Raw genomic sequence first — 27,170 nt, 5'->3', positions numbered from 1 at the left:
TCCATCAAGATTCATCTTGCTGCGATCTCCCGATACACCAGAACCACGGGGCGGACGTCCTTGTGGTCTCATCGTCTGGTGAAAGAGTTCATGAAGGGACTGTTCAGATCGTTCCCGCCGGTGAAGGCTCCGGCCCCGGCGTGGGAGCTCAACGTGGTGCTGACCAAGCTCATGGGACCTCCGTTCGAGCCTCTGCACTCTGCTCCGTTGAAATTTCTGTCGTGGAAAACAGCGTTTCTTGTGGCCATCACCTCCGCACGACGAGTGGGAGAGATCCAGGCCATTTCCTGCAAGGCCCCGTACTTGACTTTTCACGACACGAGGGTAGTGCTCAGGACGCACCCCTCCTTCATGCTGAAGGTACCGTCGGACTTCCATCTCAACGAACCCTTGGTGTTGCCTGTGTTCTTCCCGTCGCCTTCGTCGCCGGCTGAGAGGACTTTGCACTCGCTGGATGTGGCTAGAGCGCTGAAGTTCTACGTAGACCGCACGAAGTGTTTTCGGAAGACGTCACAACTCTTTGTGAACTTTGGACCTGTCAATCAGGGGAAGGCTCTCTCGAAGGCTTCCATTTCCGGATGGCTCTCCGGCTGTATCATGTACTGTCACCGGTTGGCAAACCGACCGCTGCCTGGCCGTCCGAGAGCCCATTCCACCAGAGCGATCGCAGCTACCACGGCGTTCCTATCTGGTGTGCCCCTGCTGGACATATGCAGGGCTGCTACGTGGAGGTCGACGCACACCTTCACGAAATTCTACTGCGTCGACCGGGATTCCAGGGAGGAGTCCAGGGTCGGCCAAGCAGTGCTGCGCAACCTGTTCGCCTGAGGTGAGCCTGGTGAGGAGGTAAGATGCTTAATGTTGAGTTTGATGTATTGCTTAATGTTGAGCCTTTGCCACCTCCCGTGGTTGTGCATGTGTGTACTGCTATGTATTCTTTATTCATGAGCATGTGAATCCATGCCAGACCCCATGCTGGAGAAGGAACAAGTTACTTACCTGTAACTGTTGTTCTCCAGCGTGGGTCTGGCATGGATTCACATGCGAACCCTCCCGCCTACCCCTCTGCGGCTCTTCACTTGGTCATACTGCCACTTCACGTGCTTCCAAATCTGAAGATGGCTGCCAGAGGCGGGGCTTAGGTAGAGGGCAGTCATTGGCTGTGGTCAGTATGACGCAGAGATCAGTGATTGGTTATTACTACGAAAGACAGATCAGAAACGAAACTGATACTGGTTTTTTCTTTACCGAGGATTCCCAGCCTGACGACGGGGAATATTCATGAGCATGTGAATCCATGCCAGACCCATGCTGGAGAACAACAGTTACAGGTAAGTAACTTGTTCCTTATCAAGCATTACTGCTTGGATGCCTCCTCCTCCAGTGAGGGGTTATTTGCCAGAGCGGTACTTCACTCAATCCATGAAAACAAAAACTAGCACTCCCACCTCCAAATTGATCACTGCTATGGGAGTCTATCACAAGATGAGGAATACGTGGGAGCAAACAATCCATTCGAAGAACAAGTTACTTACCAACTGTAACGTTCTTTCGACTGGATGTTCCTCCCACGTATTCCCCATCGACCCTCCCAGCCTACCCTGCAGAACAGATTATGTTTTCTTACACTTTCCTCTCACGATGGGCCTATCAGTCACAACATACGCCTGGATGTTCCACGAGTATTTCCTCGAAAAAACTGAAACCAACGGGTGCGGCTCGAGCTACTTATACCATCAGTGACATCGACACGGAACGGATCCCGTCGAGGGACAATCGATGCCATGACCTCGAGCACAGCGCCCTCTGCCGAAAAAAGTTTTCCGAAGCAGCGAAGCTGGCCATAACGAATTATCACAAGATGAGGAATAAGTGGGAGGAACATCCAGTCGAAAGAATGTTACAGTTGGTAAGTAACTTGTTCTTTGCCCTTCAATCTTATGTTTATGGGTAGTGTCATTGCCTGATGTGCTTCAAATGGCACCATTTGCTGCTAACCTGATACTAGTTTCAACATGCATGCTTTGGTGAGGAACACCCCTACCCCCATGTATAATTTGCCGCCACACAGTCTCTGAAGGTAGCCCTAACCCTATCATTTGAAGAGTTAGCCCCCGCCAACCAGTCACCCCACCCCCAAAGTTTTGGTTTGTGGTGCACCTGGTGGGGAGTTGTGCTTAATTGTGTGTCATTAACCCATAGTGTCTGTGAGCAGATCACTGTGCTGATTACTGCTTGAAATGTTGAGTGTAAAGTGGAGGATCGTACTACTGTGAAACCGGACTTATGTAAGTAATTCTAAATTGCAGCAGCTCTAACTTCTTGACTACTTTCCAAGTTCTTGTTAATGAAGTCTCTTTTGTAGTTTTGTCCCAATTGTAACAGGTTCTCGTGGTTTGAAAAACAGACCTCAGATTCACTGCCTGATGGTGCAAATTGTTTTCTAAAATCATGTGGCTCTTTTAAAGAGGTCTTTGTTCAAGACCCACAGTTTGACATTTTATGGTGCTCTATTTATGGGAGTTGAGAGTTAAAGGAATGATTGTGCAATTTGCTAAAAGATGGAACGGCTTTAAATGTGCATAAATATAACACTTTCTACTGAGTAACTAAAAGGACACAGTTTTGACAGTCCAGATTAAGTGTTTTGTTCCTTTCCCCGCATTTGTTTGAATTATACTTTTGCACCCTTTTTAGGTATCGGATGTGCAGGCCCGGTCAGTTGTCTTATCCTGGAATATGCCTTTAATTTCAGAAAATGGAGACGGTTACACCCATAGCATAACTGTAACGTTCACATATGATGTGACCTTATCAAATAGTGGCAAAAACGGAAGGTTCAGAACCGTGCACATGTAAGTAGTGCCCAATATGCTTAGGTTGCAACAGTGCTCTTGTTCAATCTGAAATGTTCATTTTTAATTTGTTTTGTTTTTCTTCTCCTTGTTACCTGGTAGTGATAGGGCGCCCTAGAGGCAAGGATGACAAGGGACGCAGGTGAACTGCTTTCAACTTTGTTCTATTTACAACTGGGGAATCCCTGTGCTTCTCCCCTCTCTTTCTCTCCTCCTTCCCCAACCCATGTGTCCCCCTTCCCACGTGGGTTCGCCTTAAAGGCACAGTGAAACATTCACCCTTAACATGACCCCGCCACCCTCCCCACACACAAACGTTCTTTGGTCAGGCTCCGCATTCCTCTACCAGGCGGTGTGTCCTCTTGATCGTCCTCTGGGGGCGGCTACCGCCACCACCAGTGTCTGGTTTCCCTGGACCGTCCTGTGACTGATCGTGCTCACTTCCTCCGAATGCGGCCAGAGGGCACCAGGGCACATCCTCTGGTTCAGCTTTCTCCATCTCATGCTCTGTATGCTCGATGGTGGTCTCTTCTGCTTTGACCAACTGTTTGAAGTGGGATACGTTTCTAGTCACTTTTTGGTCTTCGTTTCCTGCTGTTACCATTGTACGAAAGGCATGGTAGCAACAGTAAGACAGAGACAAGTGACCACAATTCAAGGGTGTTTATTGAACTTCAAAAAGGGTTTGAAGAACGCCTTTCTAATCCTAAATCTACAGATGGGAGCAAGCTACGACCATCAAATAATAACGCAGTCCTAGTGGTGTCTTGTCAAAATAAAAGGGCCTACACTAATAAACCTATTGCCAATCCTTACCTCTATAAATACAAGTAGTGTGCGGAATAGTGTTATGAAAAAGAAAGAAGTGTTAAAAAAATGGTATGTCTGGATGTTCGACCTTTGGCCCTCTTCCCCACGTTTTCAGCATGGGACAAGGCGGTTCACTCAAGCGCAGCACAGTCTCTGGCTTCTTTAGCACGAGCATACATTTCAATCATTATCAGGGCCTTCTGTGCGCAAGTCTCTTTTGCTTCTTAAAGTCTCTTCATTCAGAGGGCCTGATGCAACCAAATAAAACAACAAGTTCTGATTTTCACAAGTATTCTCATTCGGTAATTCACTATATTTGTATTGTCCTCCCCGAATGTGGCGACCTCCGCGCTGCATTCTGATGCCATTTACCCATTGTGTGGCGACGTGCCTACGAAAGGAGTTTTCACTTTATTGTTGCCATTCTCGGCTGTGGGCCTCGTTGAATTTCCAAGATGGCCACCGTGTTCAGTGCATGCTTGTAAGAGACTTTCACCCCTCCTCTCACTTTACCTGGCCCTGATTGGCCTTTTCATCTTACATCTCGGCCTATTGGGGACCGGCAGGCTTCAGCTGGCCCCCTCGCTTTGGGCCCACATTTTAAGGCCGTGTCTGCTCCCTGGAGGACATGGGGTGGGCCCCCGCCTGATGACCTGGGAAGTGATCTGATCCTGCACTCCTTGATGCCCGCAGAACATTACGTGACACTTCACTTCCTTGTGGGTTAGTCGTAACATCACCTCTCACACCTCTGACTTTCTCTCCCTCACTCCGTTTGCACTGTGTTCCATCTGCTTCTGTATTTAACTGTGCCCAGTGACCATTGTGTTTCCACCTGCCTTGTTATGCTTTTGTATTAAGCTGTGCCCAGTGACCACTGTGTTTTCACCTGCCATGCATTCTAGTCAAGTTCTGTCTCTTCTGCGTGAACCCCCCACTGTGCTCACCCTCTGTGTTTCATTTCCCACCTCCCTCTCTCTCCTCCCCCATTCTCTTCACCTATGGTGCGCTCTGTTTCTTCTATCTTCTCCAATTGTTTCTTGATCAACTATCCTACCCTTCTCATTAAGTCTGGAAGGAAGAAGTTCAAAAAGGATATCCTGGTCCCCAACCCAGGCCTCTCTATAACTGATAGCTACACTAGCGCTTCCACCAGACAGACCCGCACCGACATCCTCTTTGTTGCCAGACCTATGGACTCTTCATATGGTCTGTGTGCTCTCTCCCTACTCCTCCTCTCCCATTAATGGTGCATGTTAGGGAGAATTCTCTGTTTAGGCTGAATTTCCTAACCTAGTGAGTCCCCCAGCAGCTTTGCTGGATTTTGTGGGGTTTATTTTTTTCTCCTGCCAAGAGTGAGACTCTTTTATCCTCACTCTTGGACATGGCTTGAGAGTGTTCCCTGTGACTTGCTATGTGCTTATGGGCTGGGGGGGTAATTTTCCCCCTAGGCCATCATTGGTTTTTGAATGTGTGTTACACAGCACCCTCAGTGCAGTAGCACAGGGGTGTCTTAGAGACCCCCAAACATAGACTCCACACTCTGGGACTGACTACTGTCTCCCTGGGTCTGTAAAGTTACCATTGACTTTACTAGTCTTAAACTTAGGAACTTAACCAGTACAAACCATCTTACTGTGGAAGTACTGGTAGGGGCAATTAGATTGCCCCTGGGTCTGTTGTCGAGGGGGTACTGTCCCGCCCCCCCTCGCCGAGTTCTGGCTGGTGGCAGTGGATACCACGGAAATATTCCACCGGAATATTTCCCAATGGGATTTCCCATTGGTTTTTTGATGCACCACTTTTTGGTGCAATGTTAAAGATACCGCCGGTTTATTTATTTAATATAAATTCACCGGTTGGGATTTTTTGCCGGAACTCGCCGCCAAAATGGCGTCTAAGTTCACTTCAGTAACCCTGAACCCAAGTCGAGCCTTTGTTCCACTTTTGGCGGGCTTCTGCACAGAAGCCCTCCTAAGTGGTGCCATTCTGTCTGGGTACCACAGGGGGTGTGGGAGGGGGTTTAGGCACCCTGGACCGAGTTGCCTTGCCAACTCAGGTCGCACTCTAGTGTGATTGGCCCAAGTGGTGAGCCACCCCGCTCACCACTTAGCATGTTTGAGGGACAGCTAGGCTGTATGAATGGGGGTTTGCTGCATAAAAGCAGGGTTTTTGGGACTGGTTCTTCAGAAGTCGCCACAGGACCTAAGAAGCCGAAGAGGGAGAAGCCGAGCCGACCTGCCAAGACGACACCACCGGTGAAGCCCTGCAGAATCGTCTCACCACTTTTCCCGACGACAGAGGAGATCTCCCGCCGGAGAGTCTTCTTCCCTTAACTGGTGGGGACAACCAGTTGCTGCCTTCTTTTCGCCGTCCCGAAGCATCTCGTGGCCGCCTTGCCTGTGCCAAGCACCCCGGCAACCGGGATACCACTTTTTACCTCAACCGCGAAAGAGGGGTAAAAATCCTTTGTGACCGGAGAACTCCACGGCTGGCCTCATCCCTGGTAGTGCAACGACCTGCAGCCTTCTTCCCCGTCGAGATCACCTCTTCCTCGGGACGACACCGCGACTTGCACCCACTACCAGGAACGACTACCACCGCTGGAGGAATCTTTCCACTTTTAAAGGTACTGTGATCCGCCCGGCCTCCCTTGCCACCGATTGTACGGGGTAGATCTAGCCCTCGGCTCTCGAACCTGGGTAGGCCTGGGACACCCTAACTAAACTTTTCAGAACCATAGTAAAACCGTTTTCTACTCACCTGCAAAGACTTGTGACATTGTGTGATCTTGGGCACATTTTCGCCTGGCTCCCTCTAACGCGGGCCCCAAACTAATTCCCCTTGTTCCACTATTGACTGTCTTTGCCAACCTTATGTGAAAAGTGTTTTACCTAACTGCTCTCTTTATTCCTGCCTTTTCCCTCCCTTTTGGTAATACTTGTTGGAGTACCATCTAACGTTAAGCACTCACCTCTGGTTGGAAATAAGTGGTGTTAACTTAGAATTGTCCAACAAACGATTAGGGATGTACATATGAGTAATAGTAACTGTGTTTGACTTTCTTATCTTTTCTAATGTGCTAGTGTAATTTATGAGTGTACCTTTAATAAATAAGTTTATACTTTGACACCTAGCTCTGGTCAGTGTTTGCTTGTGCTATTGTACCTCGGTACCTATTATGTATCCTCTGTATACTGCCTAACTCTTCTTGAGGGAAGTCTGACTGCTCAGCCACAGCTACCACAGTGAATCTGTGCGGTGCAGACTGCTACCAAGTGGGTTTACTGCCAACACCTGTAGTCTTAAATCTTTTGCAGTGGTCCCAGAGGGAACTGCACAGGTTTCTGCCTAACAGTGCAACCGGTGGGAAGCCCCCCTTGCTTCCTTCCACTCCTCTAAGGTCATCTTTAATGTTTACCTTAATGGTACTGTCTTGATCCAAGGCCCTCAGGTTAACCTCACCTTTGACAGACGCTTCCCGTGCCTTATCAATTTCCTCTCCTCTCCCGCTGTTCCTTCTCTCCCTTCTTCGGCTTCCTTGCCCCATGCTCTGCCACATCTCTGGCACCTTGTTCCTCCTCCTCGGCTACCCTGCCCTCTCCTCCTACCTCCTCTGCCCTCCCTCTGGCTCCTTCTACATCTCCGCAGGGAGTACCTCTGATTTGTACCCCTCTCTGGAAGTCTTTCAAGGATGAAAACCTTCTCCACCTCACCACTCTTAACACTCGCTCTGCTGTCAAACACTCCTCTGACAACTGACGTCTCCTGGAAGAACACAACCTTGATGTCCTCGGTCTCACCAAGACTTTGTTCATGGCCAGCTCTTTTACAAGCTTTGACACTCACCTTCCTGATGGCTACAAGGTCCTCTCCACGCCCAGACCCAATTCTTCTGGTGGGGGTGTAGCCTTGATCTTCCCAGAGTGGATTCCTGCCTCTCTCATTCCTATGCAGGTCTGCTCCTCCTTTGAATGCCTGGTCTGTAGGCTTTCTCTCTCCCCTGTTGTGAGGGAGAATTATCATTCTATGGCTAACTTCCCTCACCTAGTGAGTCCCCCAGCAGCTTTGCTTGATTTCTGGAGTTGATTTTTCCACCTGGTAAGAGTGTGAGCCTTTTTTGCCCACTCTTACATGTGTTTTGCCATGTGTACTTCTACTTGTGTGATCTTCGGCCCTGGAGCACACCACTCCATGAGCCCATCTTGTTGTGTGTGTTAAACAGCACCATCAGTGCAGTAACACAGGGCTGTCTCTAAGACTTCCAATGACTCAATTTTTCTGGGGCTGACTACTGTCCCCCAGAAACATGTAAAGTTGCTATTAACTTTATATAGTCACTTTAAAACTGCAGACCCAGTACACCTTGTCTTACATGGAGCACTGGAAAGGGTTAATTCTTACCCCTTTTTTTGTCTGTGCCTCTCTGAGCTTTGTTTTGCTCTTTTAACATTTAGACTTGACTGGTGGCAGTGGTATCTACCCTAACATTTCTACCGCGATTATACTATATAAACGGGGTACTGTTACAGGCTATTATATTAGCCTCAAACATAAACCAGCTTGGCTCCGGTCAGGTTTATTCGCCATTTCTTTTTGTTAAAGTCCTTCTTGTGTTTTACTTTGCACGGCAAACCAGGTTTGCCTTCTTTGTTCACCGTCTTTTGGCGGGCTTCTCCGAAGAAGCCCTCCTTTTGGCGCCTGGGTGTCTAGGTGGGCTGAATGTGAGGGAGGGGTGAGTCACCCCGTGCACAAGGTCTCCTTGGAGACCCAAGTCGCACTTTCCGTCCATTGGCTGGAGAGGTTGTCCGGGCTGGACAACCCCCCCTGCTGTGTGATTGACAGCCAGGCTGTATGAATGGGAGATTTTCGCATAAAAGGCAGGACTCTTGGGCTGGAAGTCAGTCGCCACTGGAACTAAAAGGAACCGAAGAGAAGCGGAAAAGAAGACTGCTGCTGCAACTACCGAGTCCCGGTGAAGCCCTGCTGCAGTCCTGAGCTATCTACCCTTCAACGACCAAATAAGAACCAGTCCGGAGTCGTCTTCCCTTGAGCCTGGTGGGATCAACCAGCTCACCTTCCACAGGCAGAGGATCCTCTTCTTGGTCGAAATCGCTGCACACAGCTGTGGTGGTCCGGATAGCCACCTGAAGAGCCTCTCCTGTTTTAAAGGAGCGCACCTTTTATTCACCGTTGATTATGCTGCTGCTGGCTTCGTCCCTGGGTAGTGCAGATCATTCCAGACATCCTCCTCCTTGTCTCCACGACTGAAGCTACAGGAACCATGAGTCTGCAGGAACCACCAGGAACAACTGCCATAGCACCAGCTCTTCTTCACTTTGAATAAGGTACTATGTCCAGCTTTGGGGAATTGGGGTGAACCCCTGTTTTCCCTCACCAAAGGCTTGTCCTTAACTTCCTTCCCTCTTATAACTTTTGCCTCCCTATTGACAATATCGAAGTACTCCTGGCAATCTCGAATCGTGAAGTGTGCTAGCCTTGTGATCCTAGACAACAGGACCCCTGTCCCATTGACACTGGCGCAGGCCTATTGACTTTTATCTTTGTGTTCGAAAAGTGTCTCTTGATTCTATCTGCCTTGACAAAAGTATTGCCTATGACTTTTGACCCCCAACTCTCTTGTGTTAATTCATGTGCTAAGTGTGTTTGACTACGGTAACATTTCTTCTCGCGGGTATGCGTCTCTTTCGTAAGACCGAACTGTCATTACTGTCAAAAAGTGATCGCGTAACAACCCCCGGTAACGTCTTTGTTTCACAACACCGGTCTGTCAAAACCAAAGGTACTTACCTTGATTTGTTCTGCACAAGGGGAATTGGTTGTATAGAGTGTACTTGAAGTGTGGTTTTAATATGAATAGAAGTGAATTGTTTTGTGAGCAGATGGTTTAAAAATAAATGTACTTTTACTTTTTAACCAAAAACCTTGAGTCAGTGTTTGCTCGAGTCACAGTAATTGTAGTCCTTTGTGTAATCTCTACTACTGCTCATTTGCTCTTGAGATAAGTCTGGCTGCTCCTCTACTGCTACACTTTAACAGTGTAGTACGGGCTTGTACCAAAAGTGAACTTGTATTACCACTTGTAGTCTTAATTGTGTGTAGTGGTCCTTAAGGGCACTGCACAGGATTCTGCCTAACACCTGGCCACACTCTCACAGTGGCTATCATCTACCGGCCACTCACTCTGCAGGGCACACTTATGATGCTCTGATCTCCACAGACCTCCCCCTCTCCAATCCTCTCACCACTCCTCGCTCCTGAAATTACCACTTTCTCCGTTCCTCTCATCTCTCTCTCTACCCCTCAGTCCAAGCCTACCCCCACACTGCCATTCTCCTTTCCTTTCCTCCATTCGACTCATGAAGCGTGTGTCAGTTGAGGCTTTCGTCCGCGTCTTTCTCTCCCCTTCCTTCACCTCTGGCTGACTCACACCCTGACACAGCCCTTTCCATGCACCACTCTCTCCGACACTCTTGATGTACTTGCCCCTGTCATGAGCATCCGCATGAAGCTTAAATACAAATGCAACTCCTGGTATGACTCAGACCTCGTCACCCTTATAGGCAAGTGTAGGATGGCTGAGAGGAAATGGTTGGCATCTTGTACATCCTCTGACAAACTTGCCTGCCACCTGCTGCAAAAGGCAATATCGACACTCTGCCCTCACTAAGAAGAGAGCTCACACACAAGACTGCGTTTCTTCGGCATTTAACAACTCAGCCGAACTCTTTACAAATCTGCAAGAAGCTGCCCATTCCTGCTCTAGTCTCTACCTCTCCTGTCCCTTCCCAGGCCCTCTGTACGGCCCTGGCTTCTCACTTCATCTCTAAAACCCAGGACATCCTGTCCACCCCTCTGTGTCTCCTGCCTCTCCCTCCACTCTCTCCTCTTCCTCCGGCCCTCCTGCAGCCACCCCCCCTCCCTTCTCTGCCTTTACTCTCTTCTCCCCTGATGAGGTTTCAAGACAAGTCTGATCTATGAAAACCTCTTCTAAACTGGTTCTTCCCAGTTCTTCCCTGTTCCTGAAAACCATCAAGGACTACATTGACGCCCTCGCCCCAGCCCTGGCTGACTTATGTAACCACTCTTTCGCCTCAAGGACCTTGCCCTCCCCCCTGAAGCACGCTTGTGCACCCTCTTCCCAAGAAACCCTCAGCTGACCTCCCCCCCCCTCCTTCCAGCCAACTATCGTCCAATCTATCACTCATTTCATAGGCAAACTACTGGAAAAGCTGGCCATCTCCCAGCTTAATCTTCTCACTGAATCCGTTGGTTGTCTCCATGACCACCAGTCTGGCTTCAGAGCAGCCAGAAGCACGGAAACTGCTCTCCTGAACATCTGTGAAGACCTGCTCTCTAACCTTGATTCTAATCTCCCCTCTGTCCTCATCCTACTTGATTTCTCCTCTGCCTTTGACACGGCTAACCATGCCATCCTACTTAACCGGCTCTGTGATAACCTGGTATCACTGATCAGGCTCTGGCCTGGCTCTTTCATCTCTGACCGACCCTCCCAGGTCCAACTTGGGCCTTCCTCTCCTCTATCTCTCTCCACCTGCGGTGTTCCCCAGGGGTTTAAACTTTCTCCCTGGTTGTTCAACCAATACCTGGCACCTCTTGCCCATCGCATTGTCGCTCTCTGCTCCAATTTCCAATGCTATGCAGATGACACCTAGCTCGCCTTCAGGCTCCCCCCTGCTGCCTCTTCTCCCTCTCTCCTCCCAGATTGTCTAACTGCAATCCAGGAGGGGTGCGCCGCCAATGATCTCTGCCTGAATGCAAGCAAGACAGAGATCCTAGTCATCGGCACACCCGCACCCCTCTTTCCTGCCACTCTGGCCGGCCTCCCTTGGCCCTTCTCCTGCTCCCACCTCTGAGCTAAGAACCTCAGGGTTATTTTTGACTACTCTCTCTCCTTTTCTCCTGATGTCCCTAAGAAGTCGAACGATCAACTGCACCTCCTCAAGAGATATTCTTCTTTTCCTTTCCTCTCCTTCCCCCAGACACTCACTTTATCTAGAGCTCTGGTTCTCTCTAGGCTTGACTACTGTAACTGCCTCCCCCTTTTTGTCCGTCCCCTGCAACTCATCCAGAACAGGACTGCAAGACTTGTCCTTGGCTTTAATTCCAGGGATCGTATCTCTCCAGCACTGAAATCTCACCATTGGCTCCGAGTGGCTGCAAGGATCAAGTTCAAGATTCTTTGCATTGTCCACAAGGCCTACTGGGCCCTGAGACCAAAATATCTCCAGCTTTCTCTTCTGAAGTATCTTGAGCTCTTCGCTCCTCCAAATACTTGAGGGTCAATCGCTTTTCCAAGCCACGAGTAGGGGGCAGAGCTCTCTTTTCGGCTGGCGCCTTCCTCTGGAACAGCCTCCCTGCACCTCTGACACTTGAGCAGATCCATTTCCGGTTCCGAAACCAGCTCAAGACTTTCCTCTTTGCTTCTGCCTTCTCTCTTCCGCTACCTTGCTGATCTGTCTGATACTGCACTGGCTACCCGCTGTACCACGCACCCAGGTTCCTGCCCTCACAGTTGAACACCTGCACTGCCCCCTGGCAACTCTGCACTTGGGGCTGTATCTGCAACCCTACAACCCCACCATACTGGCACTTATCCATCACCTGTTTATTCTGAACTTGACACTTGCACTGCCAGCTGCTGGCAGCAGTTCTTGTTTTTCAATGTTTGATCCTATGTCTTGCTCCTCCTCACCTTCCCCTGGCACTTCTCCCGCTTTCAATGTCACTGGGCCTAGTAATATCACTGTCTTGTTTCCTCTTTTTCTCCCTCCCTTGCCTTGTTGCGCCTTGAAACATTTGTGTATAGAAGCAATATAAATAAAATATCATATCATTCACCTTGGATCCCCCTCAGCCAGGCTCAGATCCCTTAGCACAGTGTTCGTAGGATATTCTTTTTCGGGTGACTCACGATTCACCCCGGATCCCACTCAGCCGGACTCAGATCCCTTTTTGATAAAATTAGTCTCCCTCGGCCGGGCTCAGACCAATTTCAATTTAAATCAAGTATCAAAGACTTTCAAATGTGCACAGGGTTTGGCTTGGCCTGTTGCGTTACCACTTCGATTTCACAATTCCTTTCCTCCTTAATATTTGTCACCTTTCGTTTGGATACCTAACAGACTTTGGAATGAGCACCCAAATGGTGCCGGACCACTCTGTCTACAGTATTGTATGTTAGCTTCAAAGTTCAGTCACACATCTGCTGTTTTCATTATATTCATGCCGCTCGCCACATACACTTCGTACACTGTTCTCTTCAGTCTTCTTTATACAATGTTGCCGCTTGCAACCTTGGTTTCCACACAGACCGGTCTGTTATCAGTCTTCCCAACTCACCGGCTGTGCTGACTTCACTGGTGCTGCTTTGTTGTAGGAGCTGAGGACAGTACCACGGTGGCAAACGATTCTTCCCGCCTTGACTGTCGACACTGGAGGGCCCCGGTCTCTCCGACACACAATGCAGGATTCTTCAGCTTTTATTCCAGGTCTTATGTTTCCTATTCTTGAAGGCTCATAAAAGTTAGTCTTTTGGTGAAAATGTCGAGGCCACTTTCCTCTTAGTTCTTGCCGTCTTTCACCTGGTATTAAACTGCCATCTTGGAACTTCTGCTTCCTTGTTGCTTTGCCTTGATCAGAGTGTGCTTTTGTGCTCAGCCTATGATCTGTTTGGGGAAGTGTGGTGGAAGTCAGGTGTGTGTAATGATCAGTAATTGCCTGACCCTGTCTGACCATTGTATTGGGACATGTCAAGTATATGGCTCAGGTGTTGGTCCGTTTTCTCTGTGAGCTGTCCGTGAGAAAGTGTTTGTTGGAAAAGACAGGGTGGGAGGGGTTAAGTTCATAGGTATCCTGCCTGGTAGAATGGGGTAAAGGTGTTACAGGGAAGGGGATACCGTGTCTCGCCATCCGGTGTCCCACTTCCACTCCCCGAAGACCCCTCATCCAAGTGATCCGCCCGCATTGGTCCACCCTGAGGAACTGGATCATAAAGCGATGGCCGTGACCTGGCCACCTGGATGACAGATCCCAGGGGACTAGCGGGTGAGACACCTTCAGGTTTCTCACACCATTGACCCCTTTATGGCTATATATTAAGTGGATGTGGCCTGTATCGGTAGTCTGTTTTCCTTTGTACTTTTTGCTTCACAAGGGCTTCATCCCATACTGTCAGCTCCTTTCACCTCGCACCTCTCCTGCAATCAGTCTCTTCTTTCTCCAGCATGGGGTCTGGCATGGATTCACATGCTCATGAATATTCCCCGTCGTCAGGCTGGGAATCCTCGGTACAGAAAAAAATCAGTATCAGTTTCGTTTCTGATCTGTCTTTCCTAGAAGTAACCAATCACTGATCTCTGGGTCATACTGCCCACAGCCAATGACTGCCCCCTCCCTAAACCCCGCCTCCGGCAGCCATCCTCAGATTTTTATCGCACGTTCAAGTGTTGGGAGTCCTCGTGCTGTAGCTCTCGAGCTTTTGCTGCGTTTTCGCACTTTTTCAAAGAGAATTTCTAATTTTCCGGTTAAATTGAGCCTCAAGCTCCACTGTCTTTACATCCGATCAACGGGGACCTGTTTCGGAAGTTTCTACGCCCCTCAAGGGTGAAGATTTCGTCAAGCGACTCTTTTGGAGGATTCCAGAAGTTTCTGAGGCGTACCCCGGACATGGCCCAGGAGAAAGGGAGCTCGACGCCCGGGAAGCTGTTCAGGGCCTGCCCTGGATGCCAGCTGCAGAACGTGTTAAAGGAAGACGAGCATTCCTTATGCCTCTACTGTCTTCACGAGGACAAAACGCACGTGGAGGAGGACTGTGCGTTTTGCGGGAACATGTCGGAGCGGACCATGCGGTCCTCGTCTCGCCAACTGGCTGGAGGGAAAGAGCCCGTCAGGTGAGAAGAAAAAGAAGAAATCTGAGTGGTCTTCTAAGTCCTGTGAGGGTGCCCCGGCGACGGGAGCCCAACAGAAGGCTAAGCACTGTGAGTCCGCGGGCACCGGGAGTGCCGAACGGTCGGGCTCCTTGGCTGCCAGGCAGGGCGCATCCTCCCCGGCGCCATTGACCACGAGCCAACGCTCTGGCTCGGGTAAGAGGAAATCCGATAACCCGGCCAAGCTTCTGGAGAGGCCCTGGTCGATCTCAAAGATTTCGGCTGAGGGGGAGCGAGGCGGGGAGCCCTCCCCAAGGTTGAAGGCCACAAGAACGCAGTCGGTGACTAAGGCCTTGATTCACCCAGCCAAGGCCTCTATCGAGGAGGTCGCGGCAACCCTGGCGCAGCCTGCAGAGGTTACACCTGTGGTAGCGGCCTCGGGAGTCGGAGGGAGGCATCTTTCAAGCCCATCGAAAGAACCCCCACGAAGCCCCCGGCGGAGAAAGAGGGGGGCCAGTGGCCGTCGTGGATTCAGACACAACCTCTGAGGAGGAACTTGTCGAAGCCCCCGAGAGCCACGACGCGGGCATGGAGGAGGACCAGCCCGTCGAGAGGCATCCCGATGAGGGGGACAACGGCGGTGCCAACGGGACCCCAGACCAACCGTCGCAGCCAGTGCCGCAGGACAACTCGGTGTCCATTTTGATGACAATTCAATCCTTATGCTCTGAAATAAGGACTAGATTGCCTTTACCCCCGATGGAGGAGCCGGAGCCAGGCCCGACGGAGGAGCCAGGGGCAGGGCCGTCGGGAAGTCCACCACCCAAGAGGAGAAGAACACACCCTCCTGCACCCTTCCAGCCCTCGAGGCCTGCTCATCCCTCCTCCCCGTCCACGGTCCGCGGGGATGACACGGGCACGGCCACGACAGGCACGGACGAGGAGGGCGGCGACGGTGGGGTGGACCTCCCGTTGTCCCCCCTCCCCGGGGCTTCCCCGCCCGATGAGATTGGATTCTTCCATGCGAGGATCTCCAGGGCATCCAAGCTTTTCCAGCTCTGCCCCGAAGAAAAGGAGGGGTTCCTCTATCAATGTCGAGAGACCAAGAGGAAGACGGTCCTCGCGGTACCTCTACTGGATGACCTCTGGGACGAGGGGCTCTCCCTCCTCAAGAACCCGTCCACGACGCCAGCAAAAAGGGACGATACGAAAAGAAGTACCGGGTCCCCGATGCGGCCCTTCTATGCCTTAGAGCACAGCCGACCCCGGATTCAGTCGTTTCGGCAGCGGCCAGGAAGAAGGCGGGGGGGGGGCGGCATCGGCATCGACATCGACTTCACCGCCGGACGGCGAGGGAAAGAAGCTTGACGCGATGGGACGACGAGTCATCACGCCGGTGGCGACGACGATTAAGGCGGCCAACGCCCTGGCTATCGTTGCCCGTTACGACAGGGAACTTTGGTATAAAATCGCTCCCTTGTTGGACTTCGTGCCGGAAGACAAGAGGGCAGAAGCCCTGGAGATCCTGCAAGAAGGCGAGGTGGCGTCGGACCACGCCATAACGGTAGCAACGGACATCGCTGACACCGGTTTCCGCCAGTTGGGCAACGGTGTTTGGCTCCGACGGCGCGGATGACTTAAGGCGACGGATTTCCGCCAGGACGTACAAGCCAAAGTGTTGTACATGCCCTTTGACAGGAACAACCTGTTTGGGAAGACAGTCGATAAGTCCCTGCAAGCCATCAAAACAGACAGAGACAGCCCGCGCCCTGGGAGTTCTCCAGCAACGACGGCCGTCCTTTTGGAACACCGGAGGCAAGCAAGGGACCTCCAAAGGTTCCGGCAGCGGCTCCTCTACCTACCGTCAAGCGGCCCGTTCCTCGTCGCAGGAGACCTATAGAGGACGGGGCAAGTCTGCAGGTTCCCGCCGTCGTCGCCAGGGAGGTCAAGGCGGCCTCGAAACAGGACTGAACCGACTGTGGTGTCGGGCCCCCACCGAAGCACCCCGGAGGGCGGCTGGCGAAGTTTGTCAGCATGTGGGAGTCCATCTCCACCGACTGTTGGGTGCTGGATACCCTGGCCCAGGGGCACGCGCTCGAGTTTCTAAAGAAGTGTTCTCGCGTGCCACCCGTGGCGAGGAAGAAAAACCTCGTACCCCAGCTGCTGCTGGAGGTAAGGGCGATGCTCAAGAAAGGTGCCATCAAGCTCGTCCCAAAGAGAACTCCGGGAGTTCGGGGTGTACTAAAGATACTTTCTCGTAAAGAAGAAGACAGGAGGTTGGCGTCCCATCCTGGACCTGTGGCGACTGAACAAGTACATTAAGGCTCAGAAGTTCTGGATGGTCACCCTCCAGCACGTGCTAGGACAGCTGGAGGAGGATGATTTCCTGTCGTCGTTGAACTTGGAGAATGCCTACTTCCACATCCCCATTCTAAAAGGACACCGGAAGTTCCTCAGGTTTCTGGTCCAAGGACGGCACTACCAGTTCAAGGCCCTCCCGTTCGGATTAAAGTCGGCACCAAGGGTATTCACCAAGTGCCTAGCACCGGTGGCGGCGTGGCTACGCCTTCAAGGGATCCACGTATGTCCCTACCTGGACGACTGGCTCATCCGAGCAAGGACAAGGGAGCTCGCCGTAGAACACAGCGAAGACTGTCCAGCTACTCACGGACCTGGGGTTCTCCAACTTCCCCAAATCCCACCTGGTCCCTTCGCTGGTCGCCCTTTTTCTGGGAGCCAAGCTCGACACAGTGGCATGGCTGGCCTCGCCGTCTGACGAAAGAACGAAAGCCATCCTGGGCAAGGTGCAATGCCTGCTAGCCACGGACGTAGCCAGGGTAAGATGCATCAAATCCCTTCTCGGGATGAGGTCCTCCTGCATCTATCTGGTACGCCTGTGCAGACTTCGAATGCGTTCACTGCAAGAGTTCCTCGACGCACGCTGGATCCAGGCGACGGGCTGCTTCGAGAATAGGATACCGCTCAACGAGAAATTTCCGACGAGCGATCCGGTGGTGGGGCACCCGCACTCATCTGACGGCGGGGGCAGACTTTCAGACCCCAGCTCACCAGGTAACGGTGACGACGGATGCCACCCTGGAAGGGTGGGGAGCGCAAACCATAAATCTCCACACGAGAGGCCTTTGGCTCCTGGAGGAAAAACAGCTTCATATCAACATTCTGGAGCTCCGCGCAGTGTATTGGGCCCTCAGGTCCTTTCTTCCGTCTCTCAAGGGCAAGGTGGTGAGGATCTTCACCGACAACACCACCACAATGTTCTACATCAGGAAGCAGGGTGGAACCAGATCCCCAGCCCTGTCCAATGAATCCCAGAATCTGTGGCACTGGGCCGTCGACCAGGGGATGTTTCTGGTACCTTTTCATCTGGCAGGGATAAAGAACGCCATTGCCGACTCACTCGGCAGGGAGCTGCACTCGTGCCACGAGTGGGAGCTATGCCAGGATCAAGTGGATCGACTCCTCAGGCTGTGGGGCAGACTCCAGGTCGATCTCTTTGCGATGGCGACGAACTCCAAGTGCTAGAGGTTCGCCAGCAGGTTCCTCCAACCGAGGAGCATGGGCGATGCTTTCTCGTTCACCTGGGGCAACCTGTTCCTCTGTGCTTTCCCGCCGTTACCACTGCTACTCCTGCTCGTCAACCAGCTCAAGAGGTCCCGGTGCAGAATGATCGTCGTCACACCGGCATGGCCGAGACAGATCTGGTTCCCGGACCTTCTGGACTTATCGGCATCCCCACCAGTCAAACTGCCCGTGGACGCGGATCTTTTCTCCAGAGAAGGAGGCACCATTCTTCATCACAACCCGAAGTCGCTGAACTTGCAGGCCTGGCTCCTGCAGCACTAGAGTTTGTGTCGTGGAAAACCGTGTTCCTGGTGGCCATCACCTCCGCACGATGGGTGGGAGAGATCCAGGCCTATCCTTCAAGCCTCCATACTTGACTTTCCACGAGACGAGGGTGGTGCTGAGGATGCACCCCTCCTTCATGCCCAAGGAGCTGTGGGACTTCCACCTCAACGAACCCTTGGTGTTGCCAGTTTTCTTCCCGTCGCCTTCGTCGTAGGCCGAGAGGACTTTGCACTCACTGGATGTAGCTAGAGCGCTGAAGTTCTACGTGGACCGCACAAAGAGTTTTCGCAAGACGTCACAGATTTTTGTGAACTTTGGACCTGTGAATCAAGGAAAGGCTCTCTCGAAGGTTTCCATTTCCAGATGGCTCTCCGGCTGTATCATGCACTGTCACCGGTTGGAAAACCGACCGCTGCCCGGCCGTCCGAGAGCCCATTTGACCAGAGCGATCGCTGCTACCACGGCGTTCGTGTCTGGTGTGCCCCTGCTGGACATCTGCAGGGCTTCTACGTGGAGGTCGACGCACACCTTCACGAAATTCTACTGCGTCGATCGGGAGTCCAGGGTCGGCCAAGCAGTGCTGCGCAACCTGTTCGCCTGAAGGGCCTGGTGAGGAGGTAAGAGTTGCTTAATATTGAGTTTATGTATTGTTTAATGTTGAGCCTTTTGCCACCTCCCGTGGTTGTGCATGTGTACTGCTATGTAATCTTATATTTATGAGCATGTGAATCCATGCCAGACCCCATGCTGGAGAAGGAACAAGTTACTTACCTGTAACTGTTGTTCTCCAGCATGGGTCTGGAATGGATTCACATGCGAACCCTCCCGCCTACCCCTCTGCGGCTCTTCACTTGGTCATACTGCCACTTTACGTGCTACCAGATCTGAGGATGGCTACCGGAGGCAGGGCTTAGGGAGAGGGCAGTCATTGGCTGTGGGTAGTATGACCCAGAGATCAGTGATTGGTTACTACTAGGAAAGACAGATCAGAAACGAAACTGATACTGATTTTGTTTCTGTACTGAGGATTCCCAGCCTGACAAAGGGGAATATTCATGAGCATTTGAATCCATGCCAGACCCATGCTGGAGAACAACAGTTACAGGTAAGTAACTTGTTCCTTGTCTTGCTGCTTCCTGGCTGTCTCTCATCGGATTATCTCGGTGTTGATGTCTTCTCGATCCAGGGGTACATTGATGATTCTGGTGTTCACTCAATACGCCATCTCAGAGGACTTTCCTGTGGCCCCATGAGGCGTGTTCCGATAGTCTCTCAACATGCTGCAGAGTGCTTGGTGGGGAGATATGCCCTCAATGTCAGCCAGCTGGATGGTCCACTTGATGGAGGACATTCATTTTTTGGCCATCCCATTTGCCTGGGGCTACCTGGGTGTTACCTTCTGATGGACAAATCCCAAATGTCGGGCGAACGTCAGTCATTACTGTTGAATGGGGGCCCGGTGTCCGACTTTATGGTCTTGGGGATTCCCCAGTTGCTGAATACTTCATTGATGAGCCCCGCCACTTGGGTGAACGCTGTTGACATTGTTTGTTTCACAATGGAAAATCGTGAGAGTTCGTCATTAAAGACTGCATCCTCTGAGTAGGATTAAATTGTTCATTACTGCCAATTCTTTGTGTATCTTTGCCAGGCAATCCACTTCTGCCCATTTGGCTTCTGGGTACGTGGCAAGTTATCTGCTATAGTCCCTCCATTCATTCCGATTTGTCAGTTGGATGGCTATCGCCATAGACGGGTCTTTCGCTGACTCATGGGCCACCGTTTCCAGTGGGAGCGCGTGAGGCAACCCGTTCGTAGTGATGTAGTTGATGTATTCTGTATCACCTTTCTGTGTGGACCGGATCCCGACCCCCACCCGCCCGAGTTGCGTTAGATGTCTGCCAGGTTCTGGTCCCCCCTGCCCGCTGGTGTCAGGTTGTTGCTCCAACGCAGTGGCAGCGCAAACTCCTACCTCCCCTTGAGGGTCTTGACACAAGCAGCAAAGCAGGGAACCGCAACCTCCACGGGTAAAGAGGGATAGGGTCCACGGATATTATGGGTAGAAAGACGTAGGGTCACCGGAAAGAGGGTTAGGGAGTATTGATGGATAGGTAGGTGGGATTCAAGGGTAAACATACTCCTGGGCTCTTCTGGTTTGCTATGATGGCTTTCACGCCTTGGCTGCGTGCTAGTTGTACTCTCGTACATACATCACTCATGCGCACTTTCCAGATTGTACACTGTCACTCAGTTGTTTGCCTTACTGAGTTGTTGCCTCCCAGAATACTACCACTCAGTTGCCCACTGAGTAGTTACCCAATAATACACTTTGGATATTGCCCAATGATTGGTAACATGTCCCACTCTATTGCCCTCTTGAGTGGTCTTGTACACAGACAATCTGTGACGATTGGTATCAAGAACATTGCAATAAAACAAGAATAAGATATGAGCACTTAGCTTCCTCGCTGTGCGTGTAGTCTCAATACACAGTATCTGCCTCAGCTGTCTCAGGCGGTCTCTGAAGCCATTGGGCTGAGCGTCATAGCAGCGGCACCTGCGGTCTGCCAGAAAGATGCAATTAGTATGCGCCCAACAATACACACTGTTGGTTGCATTCGCATCCGTTTTTTCCTTTCTGTGTTAGTTAACAGTTTCTGTCCTCTGACGCAACGACATTCAGATTAGTGGGAGCCCCCCGGTGCCTGATAATTAAAGTCCCATGCATTAGTGCTTCAGTAGCAACATGAATGCATTATGAGCCAGCACTTATCTGCTTATGAAACAGGGCCTGTGGAAGTTGCTACAGGCGGAGATGTGGCCCGCAATCACTTTTCCTGATGGGGAGAGAGCCTGGGTGCGTCCGTTCAGGAAAACTCTTGAGCACGAACAAGCATTCAGTGTATGCGCGTGTGCAGAGGATGTGCACGCATGCGGGGAGGTCTGGGCGGTGGCCCGGGCATTGTCAGGAGAGTTTGTAGACTCTGTAGGCTCTGAAAGCCTGGCGCTGAAACTTCGAGGGCTGCTGGGCATTGTAGCTTTACCCAGAACTTGGGTCCTTTTATGGGAATGCTGTGTCTTGCTGGATTGGAGTTACTTTCCAGTGCACCTGCAAGAGGGGCAAATGTGACATCTACCATTTGATTGGCCCCCATATGAACCCCCAACTATGCTTGCCACTCTCTGCACCTTAGCTTTATTCACAACACTTGGTCTGTGGACGATTGCGTAGTCATAGTCCTGGAGGCGGATGCCCCATTTTTCAATCCTGGGAGGCATCTTGGTGAGGGGGTTGCCAAACCGTGAGCGAAGGGCCTGATGGTCGGTGATGAGTGTGGAGGTCTTGCCAATGACAAAATAATGAAAATGTTTGCACGCCAAGACCGCAGCCAAACTCTCCTTCTCAACCTGGGAGTATGCACGTTCTGTGGGGGACAGGTCCCTGCTTGCATATGTCACAATGTGTGTGGGGTGCACATCTTTGTCTTCTGCTTGTATGAGGATGGCCCCCATAACTACAGGGTTTCTGTTGACGATGATACCTGTGTGCCATTTAGGGTCGAAGTAGGCCAGGCGTTTTGCTTCCGCCAGTGCAGTTTTGATGCCAAGGAACACCTTCCTTGTGAAAATTCTCTGTCCATTCAAATGTGGTGTCTTTCTGAAGGAGCCGCCGGAGCGGTTCTGTTTGAGGCATAGTGCGGGAGATATCCGGCACAGTATCCCACCGTCCCCAGAATGAGCATACCTCCGCCACCTGCGTGGGAGCTGGCAGACTGTGGATGGTGGTAACCTTGTCCTGGTCTGGGGCCATGCAGGCATCCGAGAAAATATGGCAGAATAAACCTTAGCTTGTTTTTGTTGGTTGCATTTCGTTAGGTTTAGTCAGGTCAGTCCAGCCCCTTGCAGGGCCTTGCATGTCTCCAACAGTGCTTGATCATGCTCCTGTTGGGAAGTTCCGAACACCAGGATGTCACGGTAGTTTACTGCCGACTTGATGAGGAGAATCACCTGACGGATGGCCTCTTGGAATATTAATCTCTTGTACCAAAGAAGTCTGTTGTGCGTTGAAAAAGTGGTGATAACCCTGGAGTTGGGGTCGGGCTCCAACTGATGGTACCCCTGGTTGCGGTCAAGTTTTGAAAATGTGGTAACCTTGTTCAGTTGCACAATCATGTCTTAAACACTGGGACCCGGGTGGCGTTCCCGTTGGATGGCCATGTTTGGGACCCTCATAACGATGCAAAGTCTTAACTTGCCATCATCTTTTGGGACCACCATTAGTGGCTCGTTTGATGATGTTGCTGTGTAGTAACTGTGAGTTCCTGGGATACAGCCTCCTGTAGGTGGAAACCTACCCTTGATGGGTGTTGGGGCACTGGCGTGATTGTTTCATGTATCTGTAGTTTGACAATCTTGTCTTTGAGCTTGCCTACCCCTGGAACAACAACGGGAACTTTGCTTGGATGGTTTCTCTGGAGAGCAGCACCCTAGTGAGCATGCATACTAAGTCTCTGGGGTTCTGCGGGCTCGTGGAGGATTGAATGATATCCGTGGCCTAATAGTGGATTTCGATGAGGGCCAATTGGTTTGCGGTCTTGTAGCTGAGAAGGCACTGTCCTACGAATGATGTGAATCGTCCTTTGTGGAGCAACGTACGTTGGAACTGGCAAACCGACTGTAGTTGCTGGGAGGCACCCCATTGGAAAATCTGTGCTTGGGACTTGGACAACATTTTTCTGTCTGCCATTTGTAGGAATTCCTGTTCTCCATTTATGTTTATGGTCTCTCCTGTATCGATCAGAGATTGTGTATTTTGTTCCCCATGTTGATGGCTACCTTTTGGAGCTTCCTCAGCCTCATGGCTGTCTGAAATACTAGTCTGCTGGGATCGTGGTGTACCTGTATGGCAGGTACAGCAGATCGTCTTATTCATCAACCGACTCATCAACCGCCCTGGCGTATCTTCGAGGGCCCTGCGTGTACCCTTGCTGTGGCCTGCCCCTGGTTTGTGGCTTGTCTCCATGGGTTTGTAAGGGCTGTTTCCGGGGTCTGGAAAGATCTGCAATCCCGACAGAAGACTTGGAAATGGCCTTTACTGACGCAATTTGAGCATTGCTGTGTGAGCGCGAGGCATGTGCCTGTGTGAGGAAAAGCCAGCCTGCATCTGTAGCAAAGTCTCTGGACCCGGTTTGGTTGCCGGTAGGGTGGCCAGGTATTGAGCAGCAGACAGTCCCTCTGTTTCTATAGTTGCAGCTCTGCTACTAGCTCCCCTTTGTCCTGCTTCTTGGCTGGTGTGTTCTCGATGGACATCGCTTGAGCATCTACCCGTTTGTAGATCCTGGCCATTTGTATGACCTTGTCGATGTGGAAAGGTTTCTTCAGTAGTTTCCGAAAGATGGGGGAGAGGCACCCTTCAATTATGCGAAGTCGGATTGCCTCATTCTCAGAGAACTGAGAGAATTGGCAGTGGGCTGCTTTCTGTCGTAGTCTTGTTAAGAACTCAACATTCTCCTGCGCTTGTTGCGTGCATTGATTGAAAACGCATCTTTCATAATCACGGTTGGGTTGGATGACCAGTTTTTTTTTTTAAACAATTTTATTAATTTTATCTCAAACACACAACCAAACTTGCAGTACATGTTACCATATTTCAAATTTTGTACAAATCAATGTCTACTGCGTCTCCCGTTCCCCCTCCCCCCCGTTCAAGCCTACTCTACTTCGTAATCTGCTTCTTCTTCTTGCAGAGGGATTCTCTCTTCTATATTCTCTGCGGGGTTCTGGTCACTAGACCTGTCCTGAGGGGGCCCAAACAGTGTGGCTATTAAATGCTTCCAGGCTGTCAGGGTTTCATCCCCTCCAGTATTACTAATTTCCTGCCATACTGCTGTTTCAGCTTCCGCCCGTTTTTGAAGGTCTTTCCACCAGATTTCTATCCTTGGTCTATAGAATGCCTTCCATCCCATGGCAATTCTACGCTTCGCAATTATATATGCCAGATGCTTGAATTTACTTACATGTTTTAGTTTACGTGGTCTGGGGAACCATCCCAACAGGCATGCCTACTTCTACATTTATCTTGATCCCTTTTTCTTCTAATCTGTGAGCTATTGCTCCCCAAAATTTCCCAATCTCTGGGCATGCCCAGAACATATGCGTCATTCCAGCGGTTTCTTCGCCGCATTTGGTGCATGTTTTTCCTGCGTTTTTAAATTTAGCTACCTTGTGGGGTGCCATGTATGCCCTATGGGTTATATACAGTTGTATTTGCTGTAGCCTCGCATTTCTTGACAGTTTCTTGTGGTACTGTTAAGGAGAATTCTGATTCTATGGCTATTTTCCCTTACCTATAGAGTCCCCCAGCAGCTTTGCTGGATTTGAAGGTTTTTTTTTTCCTGCTGCTAAGTGAGACTCTTTTTCCCACTCTTAGGCATTTTTGCTATGTGTTTTCTAGGCTATTTTTTTATTTTTTTGTTTAATGTCTATGGGGTTTTTCTCACCCCCATAGGAACCATATTTATACACATGTGTTAGACAGCACCCTCCGTGCAGTAACACAGGGGTGTCTTAGCGACCCCCAAACATAGACTCCATACCCTGGGACTGACTACTGTCTCCCAGGGCATGTAAAGTCCCCATTGACTTTACTAGTCAATCTTTATGAACAAAACCAGTACACCCCACCTTATTATGGAGGTACTGGCAAGGGTTAATAGTGTTTCCCTTATGTTCATTTTCGAGAGGGTACCATACAGTCCCTCTCTCAAAAGGTTCTGGCTGGTGGCAGTGGTTACTACCAAAAATATTCGACTGCAAATATTTCCCTATGGGATTTTCCCATTGTTCGAGGCTACCACATTTACTGACATCCTCTAACATACCGCCGGTTTATTTTTATATTAACTTTACTCCGGTAGGTTTTATTTGCCAGAACTTTTATATAAATTCTTTCTCGTGTCTTTCTCTAAGATCCTAATCCAGGTCGGGGATCCTTTGTTCGTCCTTTCGGCGGGCTTCTGCCAAGGAGCCCTCCTTTCGGCGCCACTGAGTCTTGGGAGGACCCATTGTGTGGGAGGGAGAGTAGGACCCCTGGACAGGGTTGCCTCAGCAACCCATGTCGCACTCTGCCCTGATAGGCTGGAGGGTCTCCCGCCAGGATGACCACTCCACTGTGAGAGTGACAGCTAGGCTGTATGAATGGGGGTCTTTTTGCATAAAAGCAGGGTCCCGAGGACTGGAAGAGCAAGCCGTCGCCACTGGAACTAAGAAGCCGAAGAGGAGAGGAGCCAAAGACCTCTGTATCGACTGAACCACCGGTCAAGCCCTGCTGCAGCGTTTCACCACTTTTCTCCACACGACGAGAGAAGATCTTCATCTGCAAGAGCCTTCTTCCCTTGAGCTGGTGGGGCCAACCAGTTTGTCAATCGCCTTCCTGCCCTGTACTCGGAGACTGGATAACCAGGCACCCGTCCACCCAGACCGCGATTTAAAGGACCGTACCTCTTATTTCGTTTGGCAGCACCGCGGCTGGTTTCATCCCTGGGCAGTGCAGTAACTCGAACCTTCCTCCACAACGAGAGTCTCTCTTCCTCTGCTGGATCTCCCGAACTGCAGGAACTGCCAGGAACAACCGCCACCGCAGGAGCCTCTTCTACATTTTAAGGTACTTTGTTCCGCCGGGCCTCCCTTTTCGTTGGGTAGCGCTAAAGGTGTTTTAAATCCTTTACCTACCTACTGGGTTGGCTGCCCCTATCATCTAACATTGTGTTTCACCTTCTGCAACCACCTTTTGAATCGTTTAACAAAGACTTGACTGCAGCTACAAGAACATTTTGCTCCTAGGCTCTTTGCCCTGTACCACTGACTCTGGCACAGGCCTATTGACTCTAGCTGTATCCGTTACAACTGCCTTCTCTAGATTGCTTCTCACCTAGAAATGTGTTGGTGCACCTAACTCTTATAACCACCTTTTCCTTCCCACTTTTTAAACTTTTGAAGTGCCGTTTTGCTCAGTCTTAATCTCAGTATTATACATGCTAGAGTACTGCCTTGCCTAAACTTGTTCACAATCAAGTGGGAAGTGTTACTAGCGTGCCTAAGAGTATATTCCAGTATAACTTGTGCTTTCCTTCACTTGTGAGAAATTGTTAGAGTGCCATTTGAGTTTGGTTTTCACTGTGCCGTTTTGCTCAATTTTCACTCTTTCCCAAACTTGTCTACAATTTAACCCGGGAGTTGTGTATACTTTTCCTGACTGATTTTAACTTGATTTAATCACTGTGATTAATGTGTTGAACTACAAGTGTGTAGAAAAATATATATATTCTTTTTAATACAAAGCTTTGGTCAGTGTTTCCTTGTACCATAGTACTATAGCCCTATTGTGTAAACCCTGAATACTGCTCATCTCCCTCTTTAGATTAGTCTGACTGTTTAGCCACAACTACCAACTAAATCTTTGTGGTACAGACTGATACCAAAGTGGATTTATTGCTCATACCTGTAGTCTTAATCTTCTGTAGTGCTCCCTAAGGGAACTGCACAGGAATTCTGCCTAACGGGTACCCTTGGATCCGCTCCCACATCCCGTCACTCATTGGGGCACCCACTTCTACTTCCCAGTCCTGTCTCAGTTGTACCACTTCCTTCCCCACTTTGGACATCACTAGCACATATATCCTGGATATCTCGTGCCCTCCTTCTGCTATGTCGTATATCGTTTCTATGG

General features: G+C 50.5%; 1 protein-coding gene across 2 annotated transcripts in view; it reads left to right on the top strand.

Annotated features, from left to right (window-relative positions):
* LOC138481032 (fibronectin type-III domain-containing protein 3a-like) overlaps positions 1 to 27,170 on the top strand; it is a 2,755,868-nt gene that overhangs the window by 853,244 nt on the left and 1,875,454 nt on the right. For both annotated transcript variants that reach the window (XM_069612893.1, XM_069612892.1), the window contains one exon: positions 2,698 to 2,855. In XM_069612893.1, the coding sequence (XP_069468994.1) occupies positions 2,698 to 2,855 (158 nt within the window). The remainder of the gene's footprint in view (positions 1 to 2,697; positions 2,856 to 27,170) is intronic.

Source organism: Ambystoma mexicanum, chromosome 5p, assembly GCF_040938575.1.
Source record: "Ambystoma mexicanum isolate Mex_15411 chromosome 5p, UKY_AmexF1_1, whole genome shotgun sequence".
Classification (NCBI taxonomy): Eukaryota; Metazoa; Chordata; class Amphibia; order Caudata; family Ambystomatidae; genus Ambystoma; species Ambystoma mexicanum.
Note: the sequence above shows the minus strand (reverse complement) of the source record. Positions and strands in the feature narration are given on the sequence as shown.